This window comes from Sceloporus occidentalis, unplaced genomic scaffold, assembly GCF_023333645.1.
Source record: "Sceloporus occidentalis isolate IW3139 unplaced genomic scaffold, rSceOcc1.0.p SCAF_8, whole genome shotgun sequence".
Taxonomy (NCBI): Eukaryota; Metazoa; Chordata; class Lepidosauria; order Squamata; family Phrynosomatidae; genus Sceloporus; species Sceloporus occidentalis.
The window spans coordinates 39,249,769-39,274,001 of record NW_028316988.1 but is presented as its reverse complement, the minus strand read 5'-3'; the positions used below and the strand labels follow the sequence as shown (position 1 = coordinate 39,274,001).

General features: G+C 41.1%; 1 protein-coding gene across 1 annotated transcript in view; it reads left to right on the top strand.

Annotated features, from left to right (window-relative positions):
• The window catches only part of LOC149308717 (traf2 and NCK-interacting protein kinase-like), a 104,056-nt gene that overhangs the window by 43,090 nt on the left and 36,733 nt on the right, over positions 1 to 24,233 (top strand). Inside the window, exons 9-20 of the mRNA XM_089536354.1 lie at positions 1,119 to 1,197; positions 3,402 to 3,577; positions 3,982 to 4,054; positions 5,610 to 5,817; positions 7,172 to 7,333; positions 9,030 to 9,194; positions 12,114 to 12,269; positions 17,740 to 17,871; positions 19,583 to 19,650; positions 19,790 to 19,899; positions 21,003 to 21,076; positions 22,670 to 22,806. Of these exons, the coding sequence (XP_089392480.1) occupies positions 1,119 to 1,197; positions 3,402 to 3,577; positions 3,982 to 4,054; positions 5,610 to 5,817; positions 7,172 to 7,333; positions 9,030 to 9,194; positions 12,114 to 12,269; positions 17,740 to 17,871; positions 19,583 to 19,650; positions 19,790 to 19,899; positions 21,003 to 21,076; positions 22,670 to 22,806 (1,540 nt within the window). The remainder of the gene's footprint in view (positions 1 to 1,118; positions 1,198 to 3,401; positions 3,578 to 3,981; positions 4,055 to 5,609; positions 5,818 to 7,171; positions 7,334 to 9,029; positions 9,195 to 12,113; positions 12,270 to 17,739; positions 17,872 to 19,582; positions 19,651 to 19,789; positions 19,900 to 21,002; positions 21,077 to 22,669; positions 22,807 to 24,233) is intronic.

The window sequence follows — 24,233 nt, the reverse complement described above, 5'->3', positions numbered from 1 at the left end:
ATCTCATTGTGTAAGGAGTAACCAGTGGAATATCTTTGCTGTGTCCATTCCACAAATCCCCTTTTCCCCACCCACTTTAACCACGGTCCCAAGGGCTGTGGTTTTCAGTGTCAAGCAATACAGCACAAACTCTTACAAAATAACAAGACTCCAGCAACTGGAGAAAAACACCCAACAAGAGCATTAGCAATGAATTTGGCCTGCTAGAGGAAACACACATAAAGAAAGAAGGTGATTTGCTACATGCATGTTAAGTGTTTGAGGACAATTACATCAAGTGCATGTGTGAATGGGCCAATATAGAGCAAACACCACAGGTGGAGCTTTCATATCACATCACATAATGACAAATGCAAATCGGTTTTGTGAAGTCTGTTCACACATTTATCCGTGGTAGAATTCAAAAATATAGCAGTGTTAGTCTGCAGGATCAGTACGTAGAGAGATCTTGTAGCACCTTTGAGACTCACTGAAAGAAAGAAATTGGCAGCATGAGCTTTCCTAGACTTCAGTTTACTTCCTCAGATGCATTACACTTTTATCTCTTTGGCATGAGGAACTGATTCAGATGCACAAGTTGTTCATGAGATGTTAGCGACACCCAATTAAAGACTTGCATGTTTCTCTCATTCATGAACAATTTGCATCCGTGTGAATACAGCATTATGTAACATCATTGAGGTTTACCTTCAGCACAGCTTTTCAGGCGAGCCTCCTCTCATATTCAGATGCTAACCATCAAACACTGAGAGCAGTGTTTCCCAAACGTTGGTCCTCCAGATGTTTTTTACTTCAGGTCCCATAATTCCTGATTGTTAACCCAGCTGGCCAGGGCTTCTGATAACTGAAGTTCATATGGAGGACCAAAGTTTGGGAAACACTGCCCTTGAGCCTTATCACATGAGAAAAGAAAGCTGAAATGGGTTAGGAGAGCACGTGGAGAGGCAAGGAGAAAGCCACTATTTTCCTGATCCATTTTGGCTTTCTTTTCTCATGCCTTAAGGCTCCTAGTGTAAGCGGGTGTGGAGAACACCAGTTCTGTTGTACATGTGTGAACTAGGTTGAAAGTGTCCCTTTTAAGTGCTTATGTCTTCTTTTTTCCCTTCCTTTTTTTCCAGCTTTGTGTGACATGCATCCCATGAGGGCTCTGTTTCTCATTCCACGAAATCCTCCCCCAAAACTGAAATCCAGAAAATGGTAACACTCTCCTTTTAGATGTCAATAAAGACTAAAGATGTTGATGTAGTTCTGGTGGTTTTTATTATTCCATCAATGGAAAGAAAATTTCTATGTAGGCCAGATAATGTTCTCACATTCCTTCACTTTAAACTCTTATCTACACTGTGGCTTTGGTCATTGATGTAAGAGCCGCTGTGCAGACTCCTGGCTTAGATGTGGTTTACTTTCAAGCAGTGTAAAGGGGGAATCTGTAGCTCAGTGGTACAGCAATGGTTTGCTTGCAGAAAGTCCCAGATTCAGCCCCTGGCCTCTGGTTAAAAGCATCTCAGGTGATGGGATCTCTCTCTGCCTGGGAGCTTGCTACCAATCAGAGTAGACAACACTGGTCTAGGTGGTAAGATTATCAGTCTTTGTATAAGAAAGTACAAGGTGTTGGTTACAACCTTTAAAGCCCTACATGGCTTTGGCCCATCCTATTTGAGGGATCACCTGCTCCCATATAATCCGCCCCGCACACTCAAGTCCTATGGGAGGAATCTATTGCAGCCTTTATAAACCAGACTAACTGCTACCTCCCAGAGGGCCTTCTCTGCAATTGCTCCCAAACTATGGAACGGTCTGCCGGACGAGATCCGTCAAATTGCCAGCTTAGACAGCTTTAAAAAAGCTGTCAAGACGGATCCCTTCCAGCAGGCCTTTCCTGAATAAAAAGTGCCCGGCCACAGAATGACTGCCCCTTACATCCTGTATTAGCCCACTGCTCTGTCCTCATCATACTGTATATATTTTCTTTTTTTATTCTGTTTTAATAGATATTTTAATTGTAATATGTTTAATCCTGTTTTAAGGGGGGAATTTGTAAGTGTGGATTTTAATTTGTTGTGAGCCACTTTGATTGTCTAGTTACAGAAAAGCAAGATACAAATAAAAAATTTATTATTTATATTACTATTAAGAAAGTTTCCTGTGCTCCTAAAATATGTTTCAACCCTGACTGTTTCAAATGCAATCAAGAGGTTTGGCAGCAAGGTCAGATGTAGGTTTGATAACAGTAGTCTCTAAATTGGACACTAGGTGGCATATTTTGGCACTCTGGAATATTCTGGCTAGTCCATATCAGTGCTGAGAAGTGTTTCTTCACCTGGCAATGAATAGGTGAAATGTTTCCCCACTTATTTTAAATCCAGGCAGCATTGGCAGCTGGGCAACCCATCTCTATGCAAATTAAATGCTCTATAAAAAAGTGAAGTCTCTTCCCTTTATGGGGCACAAACACAATGTCAAGTTCTAATAGGTTTTTGAACTGGGGACTCACACATTGAGACTCTGCTTCCACTCCCTGTGTTGGCTATGGTAACCCACCAAGGGAGGGAGGCAGAGAGATGCTTTATGCTGCTTTTCAGGTCTCACATGTGCCACTTTCCAGGACTGGGGAAAAAGCCAGGGATGATTGACCTGGTCCTATGAGGCTTCTTAGAGACACAATGACTTAGTGGTTAAGATGCCAGTTCTGACAGTCGTAAGGTCAGAAGGTTGGCATTTCAGGTCCCAGGTGCCATGGGATGGAGTGAGCTCCCATTACTAATCCCAGCTTCTGCCAACTTAGCAGTCAAAAGCATGCAAATGCAAGCAGATAAATAAATTCAGTGGGAAGATAACAGCAGTCTATGCAGCTCCACATGACCACCGGAGTTGTCTTCAGACAACGCTGGCTCTTTGGCTTAGTAAAGGTGATGAGTATCACCCCCTGCAGTCAGTTACGATTTGACATTCATGTCAAAGGGGAAATCTTTACTTTTATGAGGCTTCTATTTCTGGCTGGATTCTTCAGTCTATATTCATTGATCTGGTATATATGGATTCAGGCATACTTGGGCTGCTCTCAAGTTTTTTAAACTGCTTGTGTGATTGCTACCAGCTTCTCTCCAGACCTCCAGATACAATGATAATGCCTTGATCTTTTCCTTTGTTTTGAATAGGTCTGCCTCCATTCCTGTATATCATTTGTAGCCCTGAGTAATAGCTTAGCAATTTTTGTTGCAGTGTTCTCTTTAACTCTTTGAAGGTTTTTTAAAGTATTGTTTCAGTGTGTGTGTGTGTGTTGTGAGCTGCCTTAGATCCCAACTTGGGAGAAAGATGGGATAAAAATAAAATAAAATAAATAAGAGTGCACTTCTGAATGAATTGTATTTCACTGATTTTCCTCTGCTCCCCTTATTTAGGTCAAAGAAATTTCTTAACTTTGTTGACAGTTGCTTGGTTAAGAATTACATGCATCGCCCAGCTACAGAAACCCTACTCAAACATTCCTTCATCAGGGACATGCAGAATGAACGGCAAGTACGCATCTTGCTGAAGGACCATCTTGACAGGACAAGGAAGAAGAAGGGAGACAAAGGTGAACCTCATAATACTGGGAGCATCTACCATGTTGATTTTGGCCATTTTTGCATTCAACAAAAAATATTGAAAACACATTCATACATTACACAGTCATAAACATGGCTACAGATTCAGTGGAGACCTGGGCCTGAGAGCATGGAATACAGTGCAGACAGATGAGTGGCTGGCTTGCTCCATGTCTCCTCTGCACCCAGCATAGAAAGCTGAATGACAGCCGGGAGGGGGGAGATAAAATCAATCTTCAAAGAAAATTGCACCCAAAGTAAAAGAAATAAAACAGAGCATTGGTAGACAGATTATGTGTGTAAAATGCCTTGCAGTTTGCAGCATTTGTTTAAACACAATAAAACACCTGGAGCAATTAAATTTCTTACATGAGTTTGGATCCTCCCTTTTTAGATGAAACTGAGTATGAATACAGTGGAAGTGAGGAAGAAGGTAATGAGCTGAATGAAGATGAAGGAGAACCAAGGTTAGAACTCTCCAATTTTTGATAACATCTGCATAGTTGAATGGCCGTCACCTAGGAGAGAGATGACTCCAAAGTTTGTTTTTTAAATTATTAAAGCAAGTTCAGGTTCCTTTGATAGTGTTCCAGTTCCAAGCAGGATGGAACTGAATGGCAGATGTGGAGCTGGGAAAAGAATTTGGTTACATGGAAAGAATGGAGCATGAAGGGCCAGGTTGCTGCATTGGTGTGGCCAGACACACAACAAGGCCCTCAACCTGACAAAGAACCCACTGCCAAGAACCTGGTGGCCTTGGTGCACTTGCTGCTCACCCACCTTTGAGTCCAGAAGGGGTTGAACAGGTGACCAATTTTAACAGGAAGGGTGCGGAGGAACAATTTTGGCTGATACTTGCTTCCTCACAGAGTTTATGTCTGGCATTCACACAGCAGGTTCCAGTGAGGACAATGGTGCTTACTAAGAGGGTTCACACTGAGTGTATCTTAACTGATTCTTACCCTCCCAAACACCTGAAACACCCCATCTCATTTGCACAGCCCCCTGTGAATCTTAACTACAAGTGGTACTGGAATTATATGAGACCTGTACAGTTCTCACCATGACATTCTGGTAATCAGGCTAAAGCCTCCAGAGAACATTCCCTTTTTGGAGAAAAAAGTCAACATCACAGATTGCTCCTTTACAGTTCAGATTTAAACGCAGAGCAAAAATGCGAAGCTGAACATGCCTACACACTGTACTCTTTATACATCCTATACTCATACCATCCATAATGGAGGAAATGTATTAAAGGAAGACAACTCTGTCCTACAATTAGGCAAAGTGTCTGTCTCAAGCAGAACACGTTGGTGGTTGATAACTGGAGGCAAGGTGTTGATGGACAGAACTAGGTGCATCATGTTGTTTAGAGTCCACCTCTTAACTTTGTCTGTTAACCTTTAGCTGTTATAGTGGAGCCTAGATATCTTCTAGGGTTTGATTCCAGGATCCCCCATGGATTCCAAAATCTGTGGATGCTCAAGTCCCGTTAAATACAATGGCGTAGTAAAATGGCAAAATCAAGGTTTGCTTTTTGGAATATATATAGAGATATAGGTATATGGATATTTTCAAACTGTGAATGGTTGAGTTAATGGATGAAGAATCTGTGGATATGGAGGACAAAGCTGTACTTTCAAAGGAGCAAAACATGCATCCTTCTTTACATGGGATGGGAAATAAGGACATCTTTGTTTCAGGCAGCAAAATGTCTTGAGATATCCAAGTTAGAGATTTGGATATTGTGGGGAAAATGAGAAACAAAAAAGATTAGGCCCTGGTTGAACTTAAGCTACACATTTCAAGTCTTACAAGGTAGGAAGTGGAGCAACTCTGGACTGCTGACTGCTGGGGAGGGAGGGAAAGAGAGATTTGATGGAGATTTTTCTAGAACAGTCTGAGTCCGTAACCTAGGACAGCAAGCTGTTCCCCAGTGGCACCTCTTGTGTTTGCTCTGTAATCTTAATACTATAGTTAGTCAAATAGATATTACCTTTTCTTTCCTTTTAAAAAATTAAGCTCCATTGTTAATCTCCCTGGCGAATCCACCCTCCGGCGTGAATTCCTGCGGCTTCAGCAGGAGAACAAAAGTCGTTCTGATCCTCAGCGCCAGCAGCAGATCCAGCAACAGCAGCTGAAAGACCAGGAGAAGTACAAAAAGCAGCTCTCCGAAGAGAGGCAGAAAAGAATTGTGGAACAAAAGCTGCAGAGGAAAAAGTTGGAGGATGTAAGATTTGGGTTTGTTTGTTTGTTTATTTATTTATTTATTTATCTCACTGTCTATTTTTTTAAAAAAAAATCAACAAGGAAGGAAGCCATGTTCACTTGTGACATGTTTGTATGCATTTGAAGAAAATGTTTTGCTGTTTTTAAAAAAGAATATCTCCAGCAGTAATTTGCATAATAATAATAATAATAATAATAGAATTCATTTATATGCCGCCCAATCACTGGGAATCCGGGCGGCTTTCAACAGAGAGGATAATAGATGGTTCCCTGCCCTCAGGCTTACAATCTAAAAAGACACGACACAAAAGGAGAAGGGAATGGTGGTGGGAAACGGAATGAGGTCCAGCATTCTTCTCTCCCTCTGAGGCCTGGACCAAAACAGGTGGACCGGAGGGAGGGCTCTTCTTCTTCAGGCTAGCCCTGAGGGAGCTGGGCCTGCCTGGTCAACTCCCTCACAGGCCGGAGGATGGCAGTTATGGAGGGAGGAGTCTTCTTCCAGGCATATAATTTACACAATTATTAATACATTATTGTTGTTCAGTGTCATGGGTAAATATATGACGAAGCATATTGTTTAACCAAAAAAGGCTCACACTTGCATGCCCACACACAAAGCTTACAATATAAATGTCAATATTATGGCAGCATTAGAGGAGAGAGATAGAGAGCAGCAAGGGATGTCTAAAGCTCCCCTTTGGGACACAGGCATGGCACCATCCCTCTCTCTTTCTTCAAATTCCAGCATTTCTGTGTAGCTTATCTATCCTTATGTTCTCCAAAGTCTTTGGATTCCAACTCCCATCATCCTGCCTGGTAGCCATGTGTGTCGGATGACGAGAGTTGTAGTCTAAAACATTTTGAGAAAACTAGAATGGAAAAGGTTCACAGAAAAGGAATTACGTTAGTGCAGAGGGCGAGATGGAACCATGACCATCATTTAAAAGAGAAGTTTAGACTGGTCAGGATGGTCCATAAGAGATAAAAGGTGGCACAAGATCCCTGCATGAAACTGAAGTGTTGTCTTTATTACATGTTATTACTATCCCCTCATATTATTCTGTCAAGCTGCTGATGAGAAAATCATTGCAAATGGCACCTTATTCTCTTGCTGGGCCATTCTATGTGCTTTTTCTCCCTCTTATCCCTTCCTAATTTGCATCATTTGAATGAAGACATTCTTTGTTTTTGTAAACTGGGGGGGTACTGTAGAACATAGGACTCTGTGGTTTCAAAACCCCACTTTACATAGAAACACCCATAGCATGAACACAACATCAATAATTATTCCTTTTATGAGCAGCCTTTGAGTGGAGATGAAATGAAACCAATGTTATTTCCTGGCATGTGTTTAGCACCAGAAGAGGGAAGAGCTACGGAAGCATCTGGACCTTGAAAGGAGACGTCCGGAGATCAAGGCTGCTCTAAGCAAAAGCGAAAAGGATAAAGACAGCAGGAGGAATAATGAAGATGTGCAATGCAAAGTGGATGGAGTCAAGAAATCGGACAACCAGCAGGTGCAGTTTTGCAAATGGAGAAATCTTTAACTGTCTTCTCCAACCAACAGCCTAGTTGATGGATTTATCAAGGTACTAATTCACTTCAAAGGTCAAAGGAGCAGGTGCCCTCCCTTTCATGATACACAAAGAGCCCCTCCAGATGAGAAAAAGGTGTCTCAAAGTCCCAGGTTTCTTTGTGCTTAAGTATTTCATGGGAGCTCCCAGTATTACCAGGAATTTTCTTTCTTACTCCCCAGTTCACTTACATTCACCCAGTATTTTCCGAAATGAAATGTATCTCTACTTAGCTGTCAGTCTGTATTATCCCAGAAATGGCTAAAACGGCCATTGCCAATAAGTACAGCTATTGTTTCCAGGACTCAGATTCAAAAGAGATCAAGTGAGGCAAAGTGGAATGTTTGCACCCAACAGAAAATTATTCTGATGTTTAATTAGTGTAAAATTGCTAAAGGACATTAACATTTTGATTATAACTCTCGAATAATGTTAAATAAGGGAGAGGAGAGTGGGAATTCAGATATAAACCAGGGAACATGAAGGTAAAATCAAAACAAAAATAACTGGAAATTCTCAATGCTTCCAGAGCCTTTTTTCTTTGTGTATGAACCCAAAGTCGTAGATGAAGCAGACTTTGTCACAACATACACAAGTCCAGTTTGCCCCCAAGAATAAAATAAACAGTGATACCAATCTGGATCACCCATTTCACACATTCTGTTATGCATCTGGAGAAAGGAATGGGCACCCATTACCATGAAAAGAAGCGTGGCATCTAGGTGTAGGTATGAAGTGGACCAACTTGCTTTCAAATGTTATTCATGCTGGTATCCACCTCATCTTCCCCTAATCCAAGCAACCAAAAGAAGACTATTAACATCCCAGGAGTGCTGGAGGCTTAAATTCTGAAAAGGACCATCCCACAAAACTGCACAAAAGACTTTGGCTGCATCTGCACTGCAGAAATAATCCAGTTTGACACCACTTTAACAGCCATGGCTCCATACTATGGAATTCTGGGAGTGTAGTCTGGTGCCATAAACAAAGTACCATTTCCAGAATTCAATAGCATGGAGCCATGGCCATTGAAAGTGGTGTCAAACCAGATTATTTCTGCAGTGTGGATGCAGCCTTTGTGGACTACTTTAGATGGGGCAAGTGTGTTTGGAGGTTGTTGGCGGTTGTGAAATTTGTTGCTATAATTCTTGTTTTTTTTAACCAAGAATTATTTTTAGAGTATGACCCTCCCTACCCATGGGACTGGTAGTCATAGTATCACGTACTCACAACCCCAAAAATATGGTCTCTCTAGGCATCTGGAGGTCCTCCAGCATGATTCTATGGTCAACCTCAGCCAAATATAGGGTTCACTATTATCCATGATTTGCACTGTCTACAATAAGACTGGGAACATATCCCTCATGATTACAGGGGTTTACTGTATCCCAATGATATTTCTATTTCATTTGGGAACATTTGGGGGTTATACAATGAGTTACCACAACTGGGTGACACCAACCCTAGTGACCCTACGTCTCAGTCATCATGGTACAAGGACTTTTCTTGGCTCCAAATATCTGAGGCAAGGCCCTACAGCTGGTAATGTTTGGCAAAGTGGTGGTTGCCAGGCTCAACAATTGGTCTTTCTTGGCTCTTCTTCCATCACATGATGGTTCTTCTCTCTTTCCCACTCCAGAAAAAAGCTGAAGAATCACTTCATGGTAAGAAGCTTCATCGGACTCTTCCCAAAGATCAAACACAACTGCTTTCTCTCCAACATGATCACAAGCAAAAGGCTAAAGATCCTCCAAAGATCCTCAACCCTCCCTCACGTCATCCATCAAACTGTACTAGCAAAGAGGTATATTTCCCAACTCACTCAATCTGGGTTGTTGTCCTGAAAGAAAATAACCAGTATTTAGTATATAGTATTTCAGATAAGGTCAAGTTTTTTAAAGGTTTCCATTTTCACTTGGAAAAAAAGAAGAAACAATGAGATTCTGTATATATTTAGATTGTTGTGGTTTGGGCTATGTGCAAATGTAACTGAAAAATTGGGCTTTAAAAAAAGTATGTGAATGCTTAAGAAGAAAGAGAGAAACTGTTCATGAATGGATATGCACTTGGATTTTGAAAAGCGAAAAGCTAGCTATTTTCCCAACACATGTGGCCTAGGCTTTGGGGTTGTAAGGTGGGACAGATGTCAGAGCCCTGAAAGTGGGAATGTGTGCAAGATCTTAGAAGAAGATGGATGAACCCTTGGGAGGAAAACAGCATAAATTTTCTCATTTTTTTGTTACTTTGTTTGGTTTCCTTTTTCCATAGTCTCAACATTGTTCTTACCAAGGGGTACACACCAATAGTGATATTGGCAGTGTCTTTTATTTATAGGGACATCCCATTTTCCTTTAGGAAGGTCCAGGTGGCATACACAGTTTTCCTCCAGTGCTGCAAGATAGACCCAGAGCATTATCACATGAGAAAAGAAAGCCAAAACAGAGCGGGAGAGTAGTGGCTTTCTCCATGCCTCTCTGCATGCTGTCATTGTACTTCCATGCTCTTCCCAAGGGAGAAGGTGGTTAAAGCGTGTCTTTTGTCATACTGGGAAAATCCATTCTATAAAAAGCATACTTTTATGACCATCTCCCTCAGGAAAAGAGTGGAAGTGCTATGATGGCATGTGGGGAGGCCCCTACTCTCCCACTCTGTTTCTGCTTTCTTTTCTCATGCAATAAGGCGGTTGGTGCCCATGTTAAGTGCGGGTGTGAGCTGATATGACTGTATATGTCTTCAGTTTGTTGAGATGATTGAATCCTGGAAAAAATGCGTATAGAAATTTGTGTTTCAGGAGGGAAAGTCCTAGCCTAACCTTTTGCTTGACATGCTTGTTTTCTTCATGCATGAGCTGCCTTGAACCCTGTGCTGAAAGAAAGGCAGGATGCAAATTAAATTAAACCTAGGGAAACTGACTTTTGGCAAGCAGGTTTACTGCTTTCACACATCAACACTAACTGATGCTTTATAACCTGAGGCTTTAATATCATTCTGTACTGCATCTGAAGGAGTGGGTTTACATCGATAAAAGCCCATGCACCAGTTAGTCTTAAAGGTGCTATTGCATTCCCTTCCTTCCTTCCTTCCTTCCTTCCTTCCTTCCTTCCCTCCCTCCCTCCCTCCCTCCTTCCTTCCTTCCTTCCTTCCTTCCTTCCTTCCTTTTTATGACTTAAAATAGGTTTGGTCCAGTAGTCAGGCTATCTCTAAGTTTCAGGATCTACTGCCTAAAGGGGACTGAACATGTAACTTGGCTTCATCATTTCAACTTTCTCCTTTAAAAAAAAATCTGGAGAGGGGAAAAACACATCATAAATGTCAGCTCCAATATTCATCTGCTTATTTGGCATGTATTCTGTAAATGACCTCTTTGTACTGTAATAAAATGCATTGTAAAATTTAGTTCATGCCATTACTGTTAAATTTTAATCCAAATGTACTGTTGTGGATTTCTGACATTAGCAGTTGTAGGCAGTGAGTCTCTGTTGGACGTATGCGACTTTCAAAGGAAGCAAATTGGGGCTGACAGAAATCTGCAACTTCTCTTGCCGCTGCTGATTGAGTCTTATGTGTTTTTAACACCGTGAGGCTGTTCTGCATGCCTTGTTTTCTTAATCCCATGGGCTTCATTTTGGTATATCTGTGTGTGTTTACAAGGGACAGAACATTGATTTGAACTATTTCCCTCCTGTGAAATAATAATTACTTTTTATTGGCACTGCTGTCATTTAGGTGGATCTCCTGATGTTATATTAACAAGAAACCTATTGGGATTTTGAAAGCCCCCCCTTTTCCCCCAGGTTGGCTATTAACCCCCCCCCCCCCCCCCGAGGAAAGACAAATACCCATGTTGAGCCTGTCTATATTTCTTGGAACAATTTGTCAATTTGATGATGTACACAGAAGGATGCAAGTAACCAGCAAATCAAAGTCTGCATTCCAGATTTCCACTTCATTTGGGAATTTTCTGGTGCTTCGGGCAATCCATTTCAACAGTACATTTGTAATTATAATTGTGTGTCCTTATGCAAAAAAAGAGGGATTTAAAATTAGATAAATGTCAGAAGAAAAATGCATGAGGAAATCTAGCAGAACACAGTATGGTTTTATAGCTATACAAACGTACATCTAACAGTAGTGCAAAAGCTCTAGCACACAAAAAAAAAAGCCTTGTAGTAAGTGCATTAGTTTGTGTAACTATAAGCCACAACAGCAGTACTCAACTATCAATATTAAAATAAAATCCAGAAGAAGTAGGTCTTGCATAGGCATATACTGTATAGGTTTGTTTGGATATAGTATATGGCAAAAATCTTCATAAACTGGATGCAGGTTATGAAAACCTGTACAGTCACTGATTCAGTTCAGTTCATATTTATTGTGATCATAGACCAACACAGGTAAAAAGAGGATACAGAATAAAAGAAGACAGTCACTGGTTGTAAGAGCAATCCACCACATGAACAGAGAGTTAAAAAACAATTTTTCTACTTTGAAAGCAAATCGTCTTGTCAGTTGTATCTATTCCTGCTGGCAGGAATTCAATGCTGCTGGTTTAATCTATTTTTGAAAGCTAGCAGGAAACCTTTATAGATACCTGTGTCTTATCAACACAGTAACTCTATTTGGGTTACAAATAAATCTACAATAAGTACAAGTTAAAAGTAAATCGACAACCTCTCTGCAGTATCAGTACTGAATCTTGCTGTCTTCATGGGTTTGTTTCCAGACAGAGAACAAGTGTAAGAAGAGTGACCATCTACAAACTGATCTCAACTGGGCAGCTGTTCTTGGACACGAACATGCCACCTCTCATGGTAGACTAGGTTCTGGCAGTAGCTCTAGTCCATGTACCCCAGCTTTGCAAAGAGCGGTGATGTCTCAGGTAAGGAAGTGTCACCATTCCTTTCTGGAAACTCTGTAACAATTCAGTCACAAGGCCAAAAGCTGCTCCTTCTTTCTTTCTCTCTGCCTCCTCATTAATAACTGAAACCCAAGCCAGAGTAGAGAAATAACCTGGACTTGAAGCATGAAATGTTGGTTAAGGCTGCCATTTCTTGCTGAATTATAGGCCCCAAACCTCACAGAATCTACTTAGATGACTGTTATTTGCAGTGACGTTAATGCCCGCCTGACTAGATTGGTCCTGGGATATTGTTTCTTGCATGTTTCACAAAAAGCTTTGGAACCCACTACAGGTTGTCATATTTCCACTGGAAGCTATTTTAGTGTACATAATTCATATGGCAAAATAAATGTATCTTTGTGTTTGACAGAGCAAGGAGGAACACAATCTCTCCCAATAGGCTGTGCTCCAGTAGTTGCAGCAAGAGAAGGTCAGGGAGAGGAGGGAATGTCCCTTTTGCTAGTTTTGGCAGCTGTGTCTGTAGCTGAGCTTGTGTTGAAGGGAGGGCTAGGCAAAAGTCATTCCAAAGCTGAGAAAGAGTGGAGGATCTTGGTTGCTCCTCACATGTGAGCATTGTAGACTAGGCAGTTGTCACTAGACCAGGGCTTGGAAAAGTTACTTTTTGGACAACAGCAAACTTGTTTTTTGCTGTTCCAGAGAATAGGACACAGAACAATGGATGGAAGCTACAGGAAAAGAGATTCCACCTAAACATTAGGAGGAACTTCCTGACACTAAGAGTTATTTGACAGTGGAACACACTCCCTTAGACTCTTCTTCTTAGGAGGTCTTTGGAGGTCTAGATGGCCATCTGTCAGGGGTGCTGGTCCTTGGAGTCTCTTACAAAGCTATGATTCTAAGATTAATCTCTTAGTTGGCATGGCCATTGGTTTGGGATTTTTAGAGAGTTGTGGTTCAGGAAAATTTCTCAACTTCTATACTAGATGGGGATGTAGTGGCTCAGCTGTTAAGGCGCTGACTCTGATGATTGCAAGGTTGACAGATCAGGTTGAGACCCAAGTGCAATGAGTGAGCTCCCATCACTAGTCCCAGCTTCTGCCAACCTAGCAGTTTGAAAGCGTGTAAAAGTGCAAGTAGATAAATAGGAACCATTTCGGTGGGAAGGTAACAGCGTTCTGTGCAGCTATGCTGGCCACATGACCCACTCTACTAGCTCTTCAGCTTAGTAACAGAGATGAACTGAGCCCTACAATTGATCACAACTTGACAATCTTGTCAAGGGAAAACTATTACCTTTACTTTTACACTAGATCGAAGAAGAAACTGCAAGATGCATGCTCCCAAATAGTTCTGGAGAACTAGAAAACACTCTGGAGTAGGTTTTGAGTGCTGTATAAGTCTGAAAGAGAGAGAAGTCATACAGTCATTTCACACTATACAATTATAGCCCATTATTCCACTTTAACTGCAGTGGCTGCATCCTGCAGAATCCTTGGGATGGTAGTTAGATGACGCACTAAAACTCTTTGGCTGAAAGTTCTAAGAATCTCTCCCTAAACTGCAAATCCCAAAGTTCCATAGCCTTTTGCCTTAGCAGTTAACTAGAGTCATAGCACTATAATTGTGTGGTGTCAAAAAGCCTCCAGTTCCATTGACCTTGGATACCAAAGTCCATTGTGGGATCTTGACTATTGTCTGCAATTGGGATAATGAACTAGGTTTTCAGGAAGTAAAATTGCCATCTGCTCCATGTCTCCTGGGCTCTTCCCGGATACCCTTCAACTCATCTATTCACATTGCCAGTGGGGTTACCAAGACTGACTTTCAAGCATACAAGGACCTCATTCTTCTGTTCCTTCAGAATAATTGTGTAAGGCTCAGGATACATTGAAAGTATTTTGCTGAATCAGGCTTTGAGAAAATGACGGGCAAGTGGGCACGCTCTTGATAAGAGGCTTGATAAAGTCTACCCTTCTCATAGAAGGTTTAGCTGCTTTCGAGAACAGCTTGACACTAACCAGGCAGTCTGGTTTAAATAAACACTATCATTAGTCGCAATCACATTGGACAAAAAAAGAGAGAAGGAAACCAGACTTTTATGTACCATATTATTAGATGCTGTACCTGCTGAAAAAGCTGTTTCATGAAAAAGCTAAAATGTTTGCCAAGAAGTGAGATAATTCAGTAAGTACCTTGCTGGATGAAAAGAGGTAAGAAGCAGAAGTTTACAGGCAAATGTTTCTTCCATTACCATTAGAGCAAAATAGAGAACTTAGAGAATCTTGGGGTGCATCTACACTGTAGAAATAATGCAGTTAGGGCCAAAATATTAGTCATTCTTTTTTCCCCCCCCTAAGCATCTGTGTGGAGGGGACACATATGGTTTTCAGCAGTTTCAGTAGACAAGGACAAGAAAAAGAGGGGGATTAAGAAGGCCTTCTACCTCTATGATAATTTCCCACTGAAATCATAGCCTCTCTAACTATGGAGACTATCACACGAGATGAAAATCAGGTGATTAAAAAGGCATTTTCCCAGGAAAGTTGTGTGATCACGGCAAAGATTTTCACACACATCGCGATTTGAGAGGATTTATCCTGGGAAGAACTAAGAATACTCTAGCAACAAACCATTAATGGGAAAATCCTATGATTTCTGGGTACATCTACAGTCCTTCATAAATAAAGTTGTTTAATAATAATAATAACAACAACAACAACAACAATAACAATGGCTTGTCGCTGGAGCATTTCTGGTTCTTCCTGGGATAAGTCTTCTTAGATCGTGATGTTATCTGAAAATCTTTGCTGTGATTGTGCAATTTTCCCAAAAAAAGGCCTTTTTAATCCCCCGATTTTCCCCATGTGATAGTTTCCTAAGTTAGATGCAAAAACACAACATGTCCCTGCTAAAGATACCGGAATCATACATAAGCTGCAATCCATCCACTCAGTATAGCATAAATATCTATATAGGGAGATATGCTATGCAAGCCCTGTGCAAACCAATGCAGAACAGCAACATGGCTCAACACATATCAGTGACTTAGGTATCATTGCACAATGCACAATACATGATGCACAACTGCCAAACACATTGCACCACCATATTGCACTGCAACATAAAGCGCATGACTACAACAGTCAATATGCAGTCCGAAATGCAGACAAGGCACAGAGGAACATTCGTCTGTTCACTTCTGCTTCTGTTGCTGTCAGCAAAATATGTCCATTATGCAATGATGGTGCAGATATGAGTACATCTCTAACTGGTTGTCCACCAATATGTGTAGTGCCACCTTCTCTTCCCTGTGAAAGTCTAGCTGCACAGCTGGCACCTATGACTGTTTTATCCCTTTTCAGTCCAGTGGGACTTAACTAGGTGGCATTTCAGAGTGGGAATCTCTAGCTGATTGTTTTTAAATTGGAAGGGCTGTGTGGTATCTTCCACAGATTATCTTGGGAAAGTGGAGGCAGAGGATGCAGGAGGAAATGGAAATGCCTTAAGTGTGCTTAGGAGTTCGGAGTTATTCATACAATAAAAACACATCAGTGAGTAGCATTATCGTGCACTAAAAAGAATAGTAATCATAAAAAGACTTCTTTTTTAACAAAGTGACATGATCGTACATTTAAACCCTTGTTATTCTTGCAAAAAACTGACAGGGTGTCCTTAATAGCTGTAGGGAATGAGGAAAGGTCTAATTTTTTTGTTTTATTTTGATTTTATTCTCTTGCATTTGAAAGAGCCAGCTTGAAGGCAGCAGTTATCAGCATCTTGTGACCCCAAATCAGTTCTGACTCAGAGGAGAGAAATGTCTGCTGATGAATAAAGAATACTCCTTTTGAGAGCTCTGTTCATTCGCAGCATGTGAGATCTGACAGAATAACAGAACAAGATGGTATAGCTGCAGGCACTCATCTGATATTTCTGTCAGGGCCATATCAGGATATAGGAACTGCAAAAACCCAGTGATTTGGGCTCAGAGTGATGGTGGCAAGTGGCAAAGAGACAGTAAAATCATCCAGGGAAGGCAGAAGCAATGAGTAGGGAGGCTGGGACGCAGGTCCTGATGAGAATGGATCACTCATTTTGAGGAAGCCATCCCAAGTTGTCTTTGTACTGTTGATTTAAGGATTAAATTAAACAATACATTTAGTAAGCTTTTAGCAGAGGTGCTCCCCCAGATGATGAAAGATATCTGTTTTATCTTGGCATGAGCTGTTCTTCACCTATGTATCTTGCATTTAGCATAGTTTGTTTTGTGATCAGCTATTGAAAGCTGAACACAGACTCACCTTGCCAGTCTGATTGCTGAGGGACATATCTCTGAAGAAATCATGTTGTAGGGATGATAGTTGCTTAGCTGTTTAGGAGAGCCAGCATGGTGCAGTGGATTAAGTGCAGGGCTATGGAGATTATCACACACAGACAGGATACGGATGGATTGCTCCCTCATCCTTATCCCATTATTAACCTCTCCGTGACTGGGATAGCGTGAAAAACTTTCAAAACGTAGCACCAATCCCACCATTAACCTGTCATTAAAGTGGCATTCCAATAACGTAAACTTCTGTTATTGCAAAATGCCATCCAATGTCGCCTTAATGACGGTTTAATGATGGGTTAATGACGGGATCTGCACAACATCATCTGAAAGTCTTTTGCGTGATCGCAGTCAGTTGTGCTTTTTGGATGGGTTAATGACAAGATCTGCTCGACGTTGTCTCAAGTCGGGGGAAGGAAGGGACAGGTATGGGACATGGATGGGATAACTCCGTGTGATGATCTCTTAAGACTCTGAGTGACCAGGGTTCAAATCCCTGCTTAGTCATGGAAACCCACCTTGGGAAAGTCACACACTCTCAGCCACAGAAGAAGGCAATGGCAAACATCTTTGGAACAAATCTTGCCAAGAAAACCCTATGACAGGCTTGACATAAGTTAGAAACTACTGAAGGCAAACAACAAGAAGAAGAACTAGTTTTATATCTTGCCATGTCTGTCTGTGATTGAGCTTCAACACAGCATATGGGACTAGGGTAACTCAAAAAGTGAGAAATTATTTCTTGAAGTTCTTCATCCTATCTGTGATCAGAGAAGTCTGAGAGGGTTGATGGAAGCTCACTTTGTTGAATATCTCCATAGAGGAAAAGATGTTCTCCAACAGATTCTCAGTGGGAGAGCTTACTGTCAGTGATGAAAGGAGCACAGCTCTTTTCCTTCCATTCTTGGTTAATTTTGTTTTGTGCAGTTTCTGCCTCTAGACTGCCAACTCTGACAGATGCCACCCTGCAGTTTTAGTCTGCATAAATACAATGTCTGCTTAGCCAGAAAACAACTTGTTACCTTTTAATGGTTGTTTGTGATTGAGTCATTTCATCTTTGTGATTGAGCCTTACCAAACATACCTATGACAGTGGTGGATTATTTAGTATCTGCAATAGTAGTGGCAGTGGTAGTAATTGTACGTTTTATTTACTTGAAGAATGAAAGCCTACGGACCAGTCGTGATATGTATCATAGCAGTTCATTGTCCGATGTAGCTGTGACATCAACAAGCCCCAGTCAGGATGACGTCTTCTGGAATATATGTCAGCCTGAAGAACAGCCTCCTAAGGTATTAGAAAAGCTTTTGTAATTAATCAGTTAATCAACTGAGATTGTAATTAATCATTTGCAAGCCAGCCTGGCATAGTGTTGGACTAGGACTCTGGAGACCAGATTTCAAATTTCTGCTTGGCCATGAGGCCTGAGTGATCTTGGGCAAGTCACACTCTCACAGCCTCAAAGGAAGGCAATGGCAAAACAAATCCTCTGAATAAAACTTACTAAGAAAACCCCATGATAGGTTCATGTTGTGGTCCCCATAAGTCAGAAATTACTTGAAGGCACACAACAACAGTTAATGGGTGATATTTCAGAATTCTTCTTCCAAGTATATTAAGTTGTGTAAGATGTGGAACTACAATTCTAAAGCTTGTGAAAATGATACAACTTGAAGGAAATGTACGTGGTTTGTTGTAAAATTGTTTATTCTTCATGCCCTAACCAGAGAGGGAGAGAGAGAAGGAGTCATCACACATGACTCTGAAGGAGTCATCATACATGACTGAAGTCCTACTCACTACCCACTGGAAGTCTGTTGGATTTCCCTAAGTTGCCCACATATTTTCCAGCTTCTTGTTACAACCTTGGGGACTAGATAATTGCTTTGAAATGAAATGAGGTCAAAAGGGAGATTCTCAGGAATTACCAAACTCTATATTTGTGTGAAGTAACAACAGAATGCAACTGAGCGAAGAGAAAATCCCATGGAATCAGTTTTACATGTGTTGGTTATGTATTCTTGCTACTTTCCAGTGGAACTGTACTGGGTATGTTTTATTAAATTACTGCAAAAATCTGTGTATACATACTTGGATGTAAATCCCATTACATTCAGTTCAGCTTCCTTGCTGGATTGTTGTATTCCTTCAGGTCATTTCCAACTTATGGAGACACTATCGCAGGGTGGCCTTGGGCTGAGAGTGTGTGAATCACTCAAGGTAACCCAGTGGATTTCCATGGCCAAGCAGGCAATTGAACCCTGAGTTGTCCAATGCTCAAACCACTACACCATGCTAACTCTCTTCCTTTTTAGTAAATGTATTTAATATTGCAATCTGCAGCTGAAATCTTATTCCCACTTACATGCTCGCAAGCCCTACTGAATACAAGATAGATTACAGGGATGTAGCAACATAGGGATGGGATAAGGGCATTGCCTCCCTGAATAAGAAGTCTGTTCCCAAAGTTAAATTTTCCTTCAGACTTCAGTTTTCTAGCATTGTAGTTGAGCATTTAACTACAGTTTAAACATCCACAGAAAAGGATCTGGTAGAATTCTACAAACGCCCCACACTAAGCCTTTACAAACTTGTTAAAACTTTGTACATGTAAAAGGAAGCCTTTCTATGCATGTCTACTTTGCAGATTGCAGGATGCACCTTTGATGCATTTGCAACTGTCTGCGAACCTTCATTCTCAACTCTGAGACTTATGCTAGTCATAAGTCAATGAGCCAGGCACTCATTGCTTCATCAGACAAATGCAAATTTAGTATCCTTGCCTTTTGAAAGTAACATATGTGAAAGGATTTCAAATGGAGAGTTTCTGTGCAAGTTTGCAGAAAGGTCATGGGGCAGTAGACACATCTCCCCCCCCCCTCCTATGTCCTAATTCTTTAGGGATTTGTGAAGGAGGAGACTATACGGCATGATGAGATAGGTTGGTGCCCCTTTTGCATGTTTGTGTTTTACACGTGAACAGAAGCATTTGCTCTTATTCAGGTTCCTCAAAGAACAACATCAAAATTCTACAACAGGGATCATCTGGGTCATCAGAGTTACCCTTCAAGGTAAGATCCATGATGGTTGTGCTGTTTTTAGAAGTGGAAACTGGAAAAGAATGTGAAATGGGGGCTTGTGATGTTCTCCTCTTCTGGGGCTGGATTTTTGTTTTTTAATATTTTTTATTTTGGTCTTTATTCTTTATAGCACACCTCAGCTGTCCCTGGGGGAATATGCAGCAAAACCTAACAGCAGGAGCTCCAGTGGCAACAGGCAAAGGGATTTGGTGTTTCATCAAAACAACCGATTGACTTCAGGTAATCTTCACGTCAAGCTTTTAACTATCCAGGCAAACAGTGACTGAGCAACATTTTCGTTCCCAGGCAGATGGAGCAAGCAAAGAAGAAAACTTTAAAAAGGCAAAACTGTCCCTTTAATTATAGGGTTTTTTGCTAATTGCTTCTTTTTTATTTTTTTATTTTCAACGGGTTTGTTATACTGTACTGAAAACCTGACTCTAAAATGATGGCCTCCCCACTTTGGGGAGTGTTAAACTGGTTGAGATGATTTTCTCCAGCTTTGGTTCTTTACATAATAATGGAAGAGAGACTGTGGAATACTAGGTCAAGTGCTGGACTAGAGCTGCATCTGCACTGCAGAATGAATGCAGTTTGACACCACTTTAACTCCCATTGCTCCATGCTGTAGAATTCTGGGATTTGTAATTTTGTGAGATATTTAGTCTTCTCTGTCAGAGAGCTCTGGTGCCACAACAAACTGCAAACCCCAGGATTCCATAGGATGGCACCATTATAGTTAAAAGTCATGTCAAACTGCATTCATTCTTTGTGGACCAAGGAGACACATACTCAAATTTCTACTCCGCTATGGAACGCAATAAAAATATTGTGTAGAAAATTACCTTCAAGCTATGTGTATTTGTTGTTGTTGGGTGCCTTTAAGTCACTTCCAACTTATGACAACCTAAGGCATGGAGTTTTCTTGGCAAGATTTGTTCAGAGGAGGTTTGCCATTGTCTTCTCCTGAATCAAACTCTGGTCTCTAGCGTCGTAGTCCAACACTCAAACCACTATGCCACACTGGCTCATGTTTCATATATATGAAACAAAAATGAATTTCATGTTTAAATTTGGTTCACATCTCCAAGATTTCTTATTATGTACATGCAAATATTCCAAAATCTGAAAAACTCCAAAATCCCAAACAGTTCTGGTCCCAAGTATTTCAGGTAAGAGAGACTCAACCTGTACTATTTATTATAACTATGCAATCCTGCCCTTCAGTCAAGTCTTCAGACCATCCATGCATGTCCTAAGTCTGAGTTTCCTTATCTGTTTGTTAGATTGCTTGACTGACTGACTATTATACCTGTGTAAAATTTTCTTTCTGGGATATTTAGGATCATCCAGACTACACAGCCACCATCAATCCTATAAGAAACCAGAAAATGCATCACATCCATGCCATATTTCAGTAGGTTTTTTTTTAATGTTAATATATTCATTATTCTTTTTTGGCTGCATGGGCATTACAAAACTAATTCAGTTTGACACCACTTTAATTGCTGTAGCTTAATGTTATGGAATTCTTGGATTTGTGTTTTGTTGTGACACCAGAGCTCTCTGACAAAGAAGGCTAAATATCTCACAAAACTGCAAATCGCAGAATTCCATAGCATTGGGCTAGGGCAATTAAAATGGTATCTATTTGGATTATTTTTGCAGTGGGGAGGCAGCCATTGTTGTTTTCTTCTGTCTTCCTCACCTTTGACTTCTTCATATCTTGTTCTTTCTCATTCATCTATATTCTTTTTAAATTATTATACCAATTTGTGTGTTTTTTAAAAAAAAAACTTAATTGATTAATCATGAATTTTAGGCCAATCTGTCATTTACATTTTTATGTGCATAAAAACCACTGGATCAGAGTGAAGAGTTGCCAAGCCATGTTTTCAATATGACAAGATTTCAGATCTTGAGGCTTCAGCACTGTATGATACAGAGCAAACTGCATTAATATTCTTTACTGTGAGAGTAATTTGTATTCAAAGAGAGGAATGTGGACAAGGATGCCCTTTGTAGGACTAGCAAAGGTCTAAAGAAGCTGTATAGATGGGCTTGGAATAATCCATGTGCTTAAAATAAACATCCTGATTGAAATTAGCCACATTCTCCTCTCAGGAAAATGCCTTCCACCATGTTAAAACATCAGTCCATCTTGCTCACAATTGCCTGCAGTGATTATCAAGTTTTCTCCAGGGTTTTAGGGGAAAATGCTGTACACAGGCAGTTTTCCAGCCTTACATAGAGAATGCAGGGAGTGGGACTGAACCTGGGTTCCTTTCACATTACCCAGTGAAAAAGCACTATGATTCCATTATAAGTGCCCTGGCAACATGGGATTTGTACTATAGGGGAAAGTACAGTCAGCCCTCCTTATCCATGAATTTTTTTAATCCACAGATTCAAGCGTCCACGGCTTGAAAATGTTCCAAAAATAGTTTAAATTCCAAATAACAAACCTTGATTTCCCATTTTATATAAGGGACACCATTTTGCTATGCCATCATCTTTAAGGGGACTTGAGCATCCACAGATTTTGTTATCCACTGAGGGTCCTGGAACCAAACCGCAGCGGATAACAGGGACTCATGTATTTAGATTTTTTAGCCACAGAGCTCTGGGGCCTAACCAGACTACAAATGCCAAGATTCCCTAGGGAGTCATGGCAATTAAAGTGGAATCACAGTGCTATAACTGTGTAGTGTGTAAGAATCCCTGGCCCTCCCCAATGATAGATAAAGCAGGATTTATCTGCAGGATTACTGAAAAATATTTATAAATGCAATGTACAATTAATGTGTTGCTTCTAGGACAGCACTTCCCAACTTGCTGCCTTCCAGAAAGGCAATCGTAGCTAGGAATGGTAGGAACTGTATATAATCCAACATTTCTGGAGGGCTCTAATTTGGGGAAGATTTGAATAATACAGAATTAGTTGTGTGATATTTGCAGTGGGTTCTTGAATGAATGGAAGCTACCAATTCTACACTTCTCTGTTGTTCAGAGTCCACCCTTCTTGGTCAAGGGGAAAGACAGCAATTTGCTCCGGAAATCATTGGAATATTCATCCTCCAGTGATGAAGTGTGCAGCAGTGATGATGATGACAACAACAACCGCAATGATGGCAGTTGTGGCATCAGGTTAGTTTAGCTTTCACATGTTTTACTTCATCTAGGGTTTCAGAGGAATTAAGGAAAAGTAGTTTGTGGGTAGTGGTGGTGGAGAAGTGAAATCTTGCCCTTCCCTGCATACTCAGTTCCAGCCTCTCCTTACTTAGGTATTCTTCCTCACAAATACGTTTTGCCATCTTCTTGTCTATATACTGATGTTGCTTAGCCACATGTGTCTTGCTTTTCATCTGTGAAATGTTAGAGGATGGTGCAGCATACCAAGATTTGAGGGGTGGCAAAAATGCCTCCAGGACCTCAGAAGCTGCCATTCCCAGGTTTAGTGCTTCTGATGCCCAGTGGTGTAGTGGAACTGGGGCTCATGTGATCAAAACACTGGGACCTTTTGATAAGCAGGGATGATGATAACATCTGCCACTTCCATGAAGTTTTCCTGACCCCTGCCCTGAGCATAGCTGAAACCTGGAAGGAAATGGATTTTCCCCAAAACAATATACTTCAATTTTCGCAGAGGATATGTTCCGGACCCCCACAGCAAAAATGGAGGCTCACACATATCCAAGCCCCATAGGCTTGAATGGGGTGCACATTCATGACCACATGTGGAGTGTGCACCATGGGGGGCACCTTGTTGGAAATAACAGAAGTCATCCCAAGATCCGTGAGTTAAGAGGGGCGACTGTGTTATGTTGAGTTAACTCAGTGATGCCAAACCTTTTAGAGACCAAATGCCCAACTCAGTGGTGTTCCTGCACCGAGTGTTACCCAGTGCTGGGGAGGAGGACTTCCGGTGGGACTTCCAGGGGTGGGACTTCCCTAGGGAATAGATATATATGGGGTGGGATTTCCCCACGCCTGTTCCTCTTCTTCCCCCAACCTACTGTGCCTTCAACTGTCTCCATGTGCCCTGAGAGATGGCTTTGCATGCCAGAGAGGGCACGTGTGCCATAGGTTCGCCACCATGAAGTCATCTTATCCTTTTAGAATCATAGAGTTGGAAGAGACCACAAGGATCATCCAGTTCAACCCCCTCACATGCATGTTTTTCAAAATATTTGAGGGTGGCTTGATCTTGAATTGGCAATTAGGATCTAGTAGCTTTAAAAAAGATCTATTTTGGGTTGAGATGAAAATGGCTAGAACTGGCTTCATTTATATGGACCAGCACATCTGCCTGCAGTCCTGAACCTTCTATATGACCCCAGCTGTTGGTAAGATGAAGGCCAACGTTTCAAGTTGCAGCATTGCACAACTGCTGATGCCTCCAAAAACAAGGTTTAGTATCGCACTAGGATAGCTTGTGCAGCATTCTACTCATCCTTCAGTCAGCCATCTAAATTAGTGGATGTCGTTAAGAGGTTTAGTACAACTGACATGTGATTGTGGGGTCTCAAGTGTGCTGTGTCAGCTAACTGGAGACATATCAGTGAGAAGCTTAA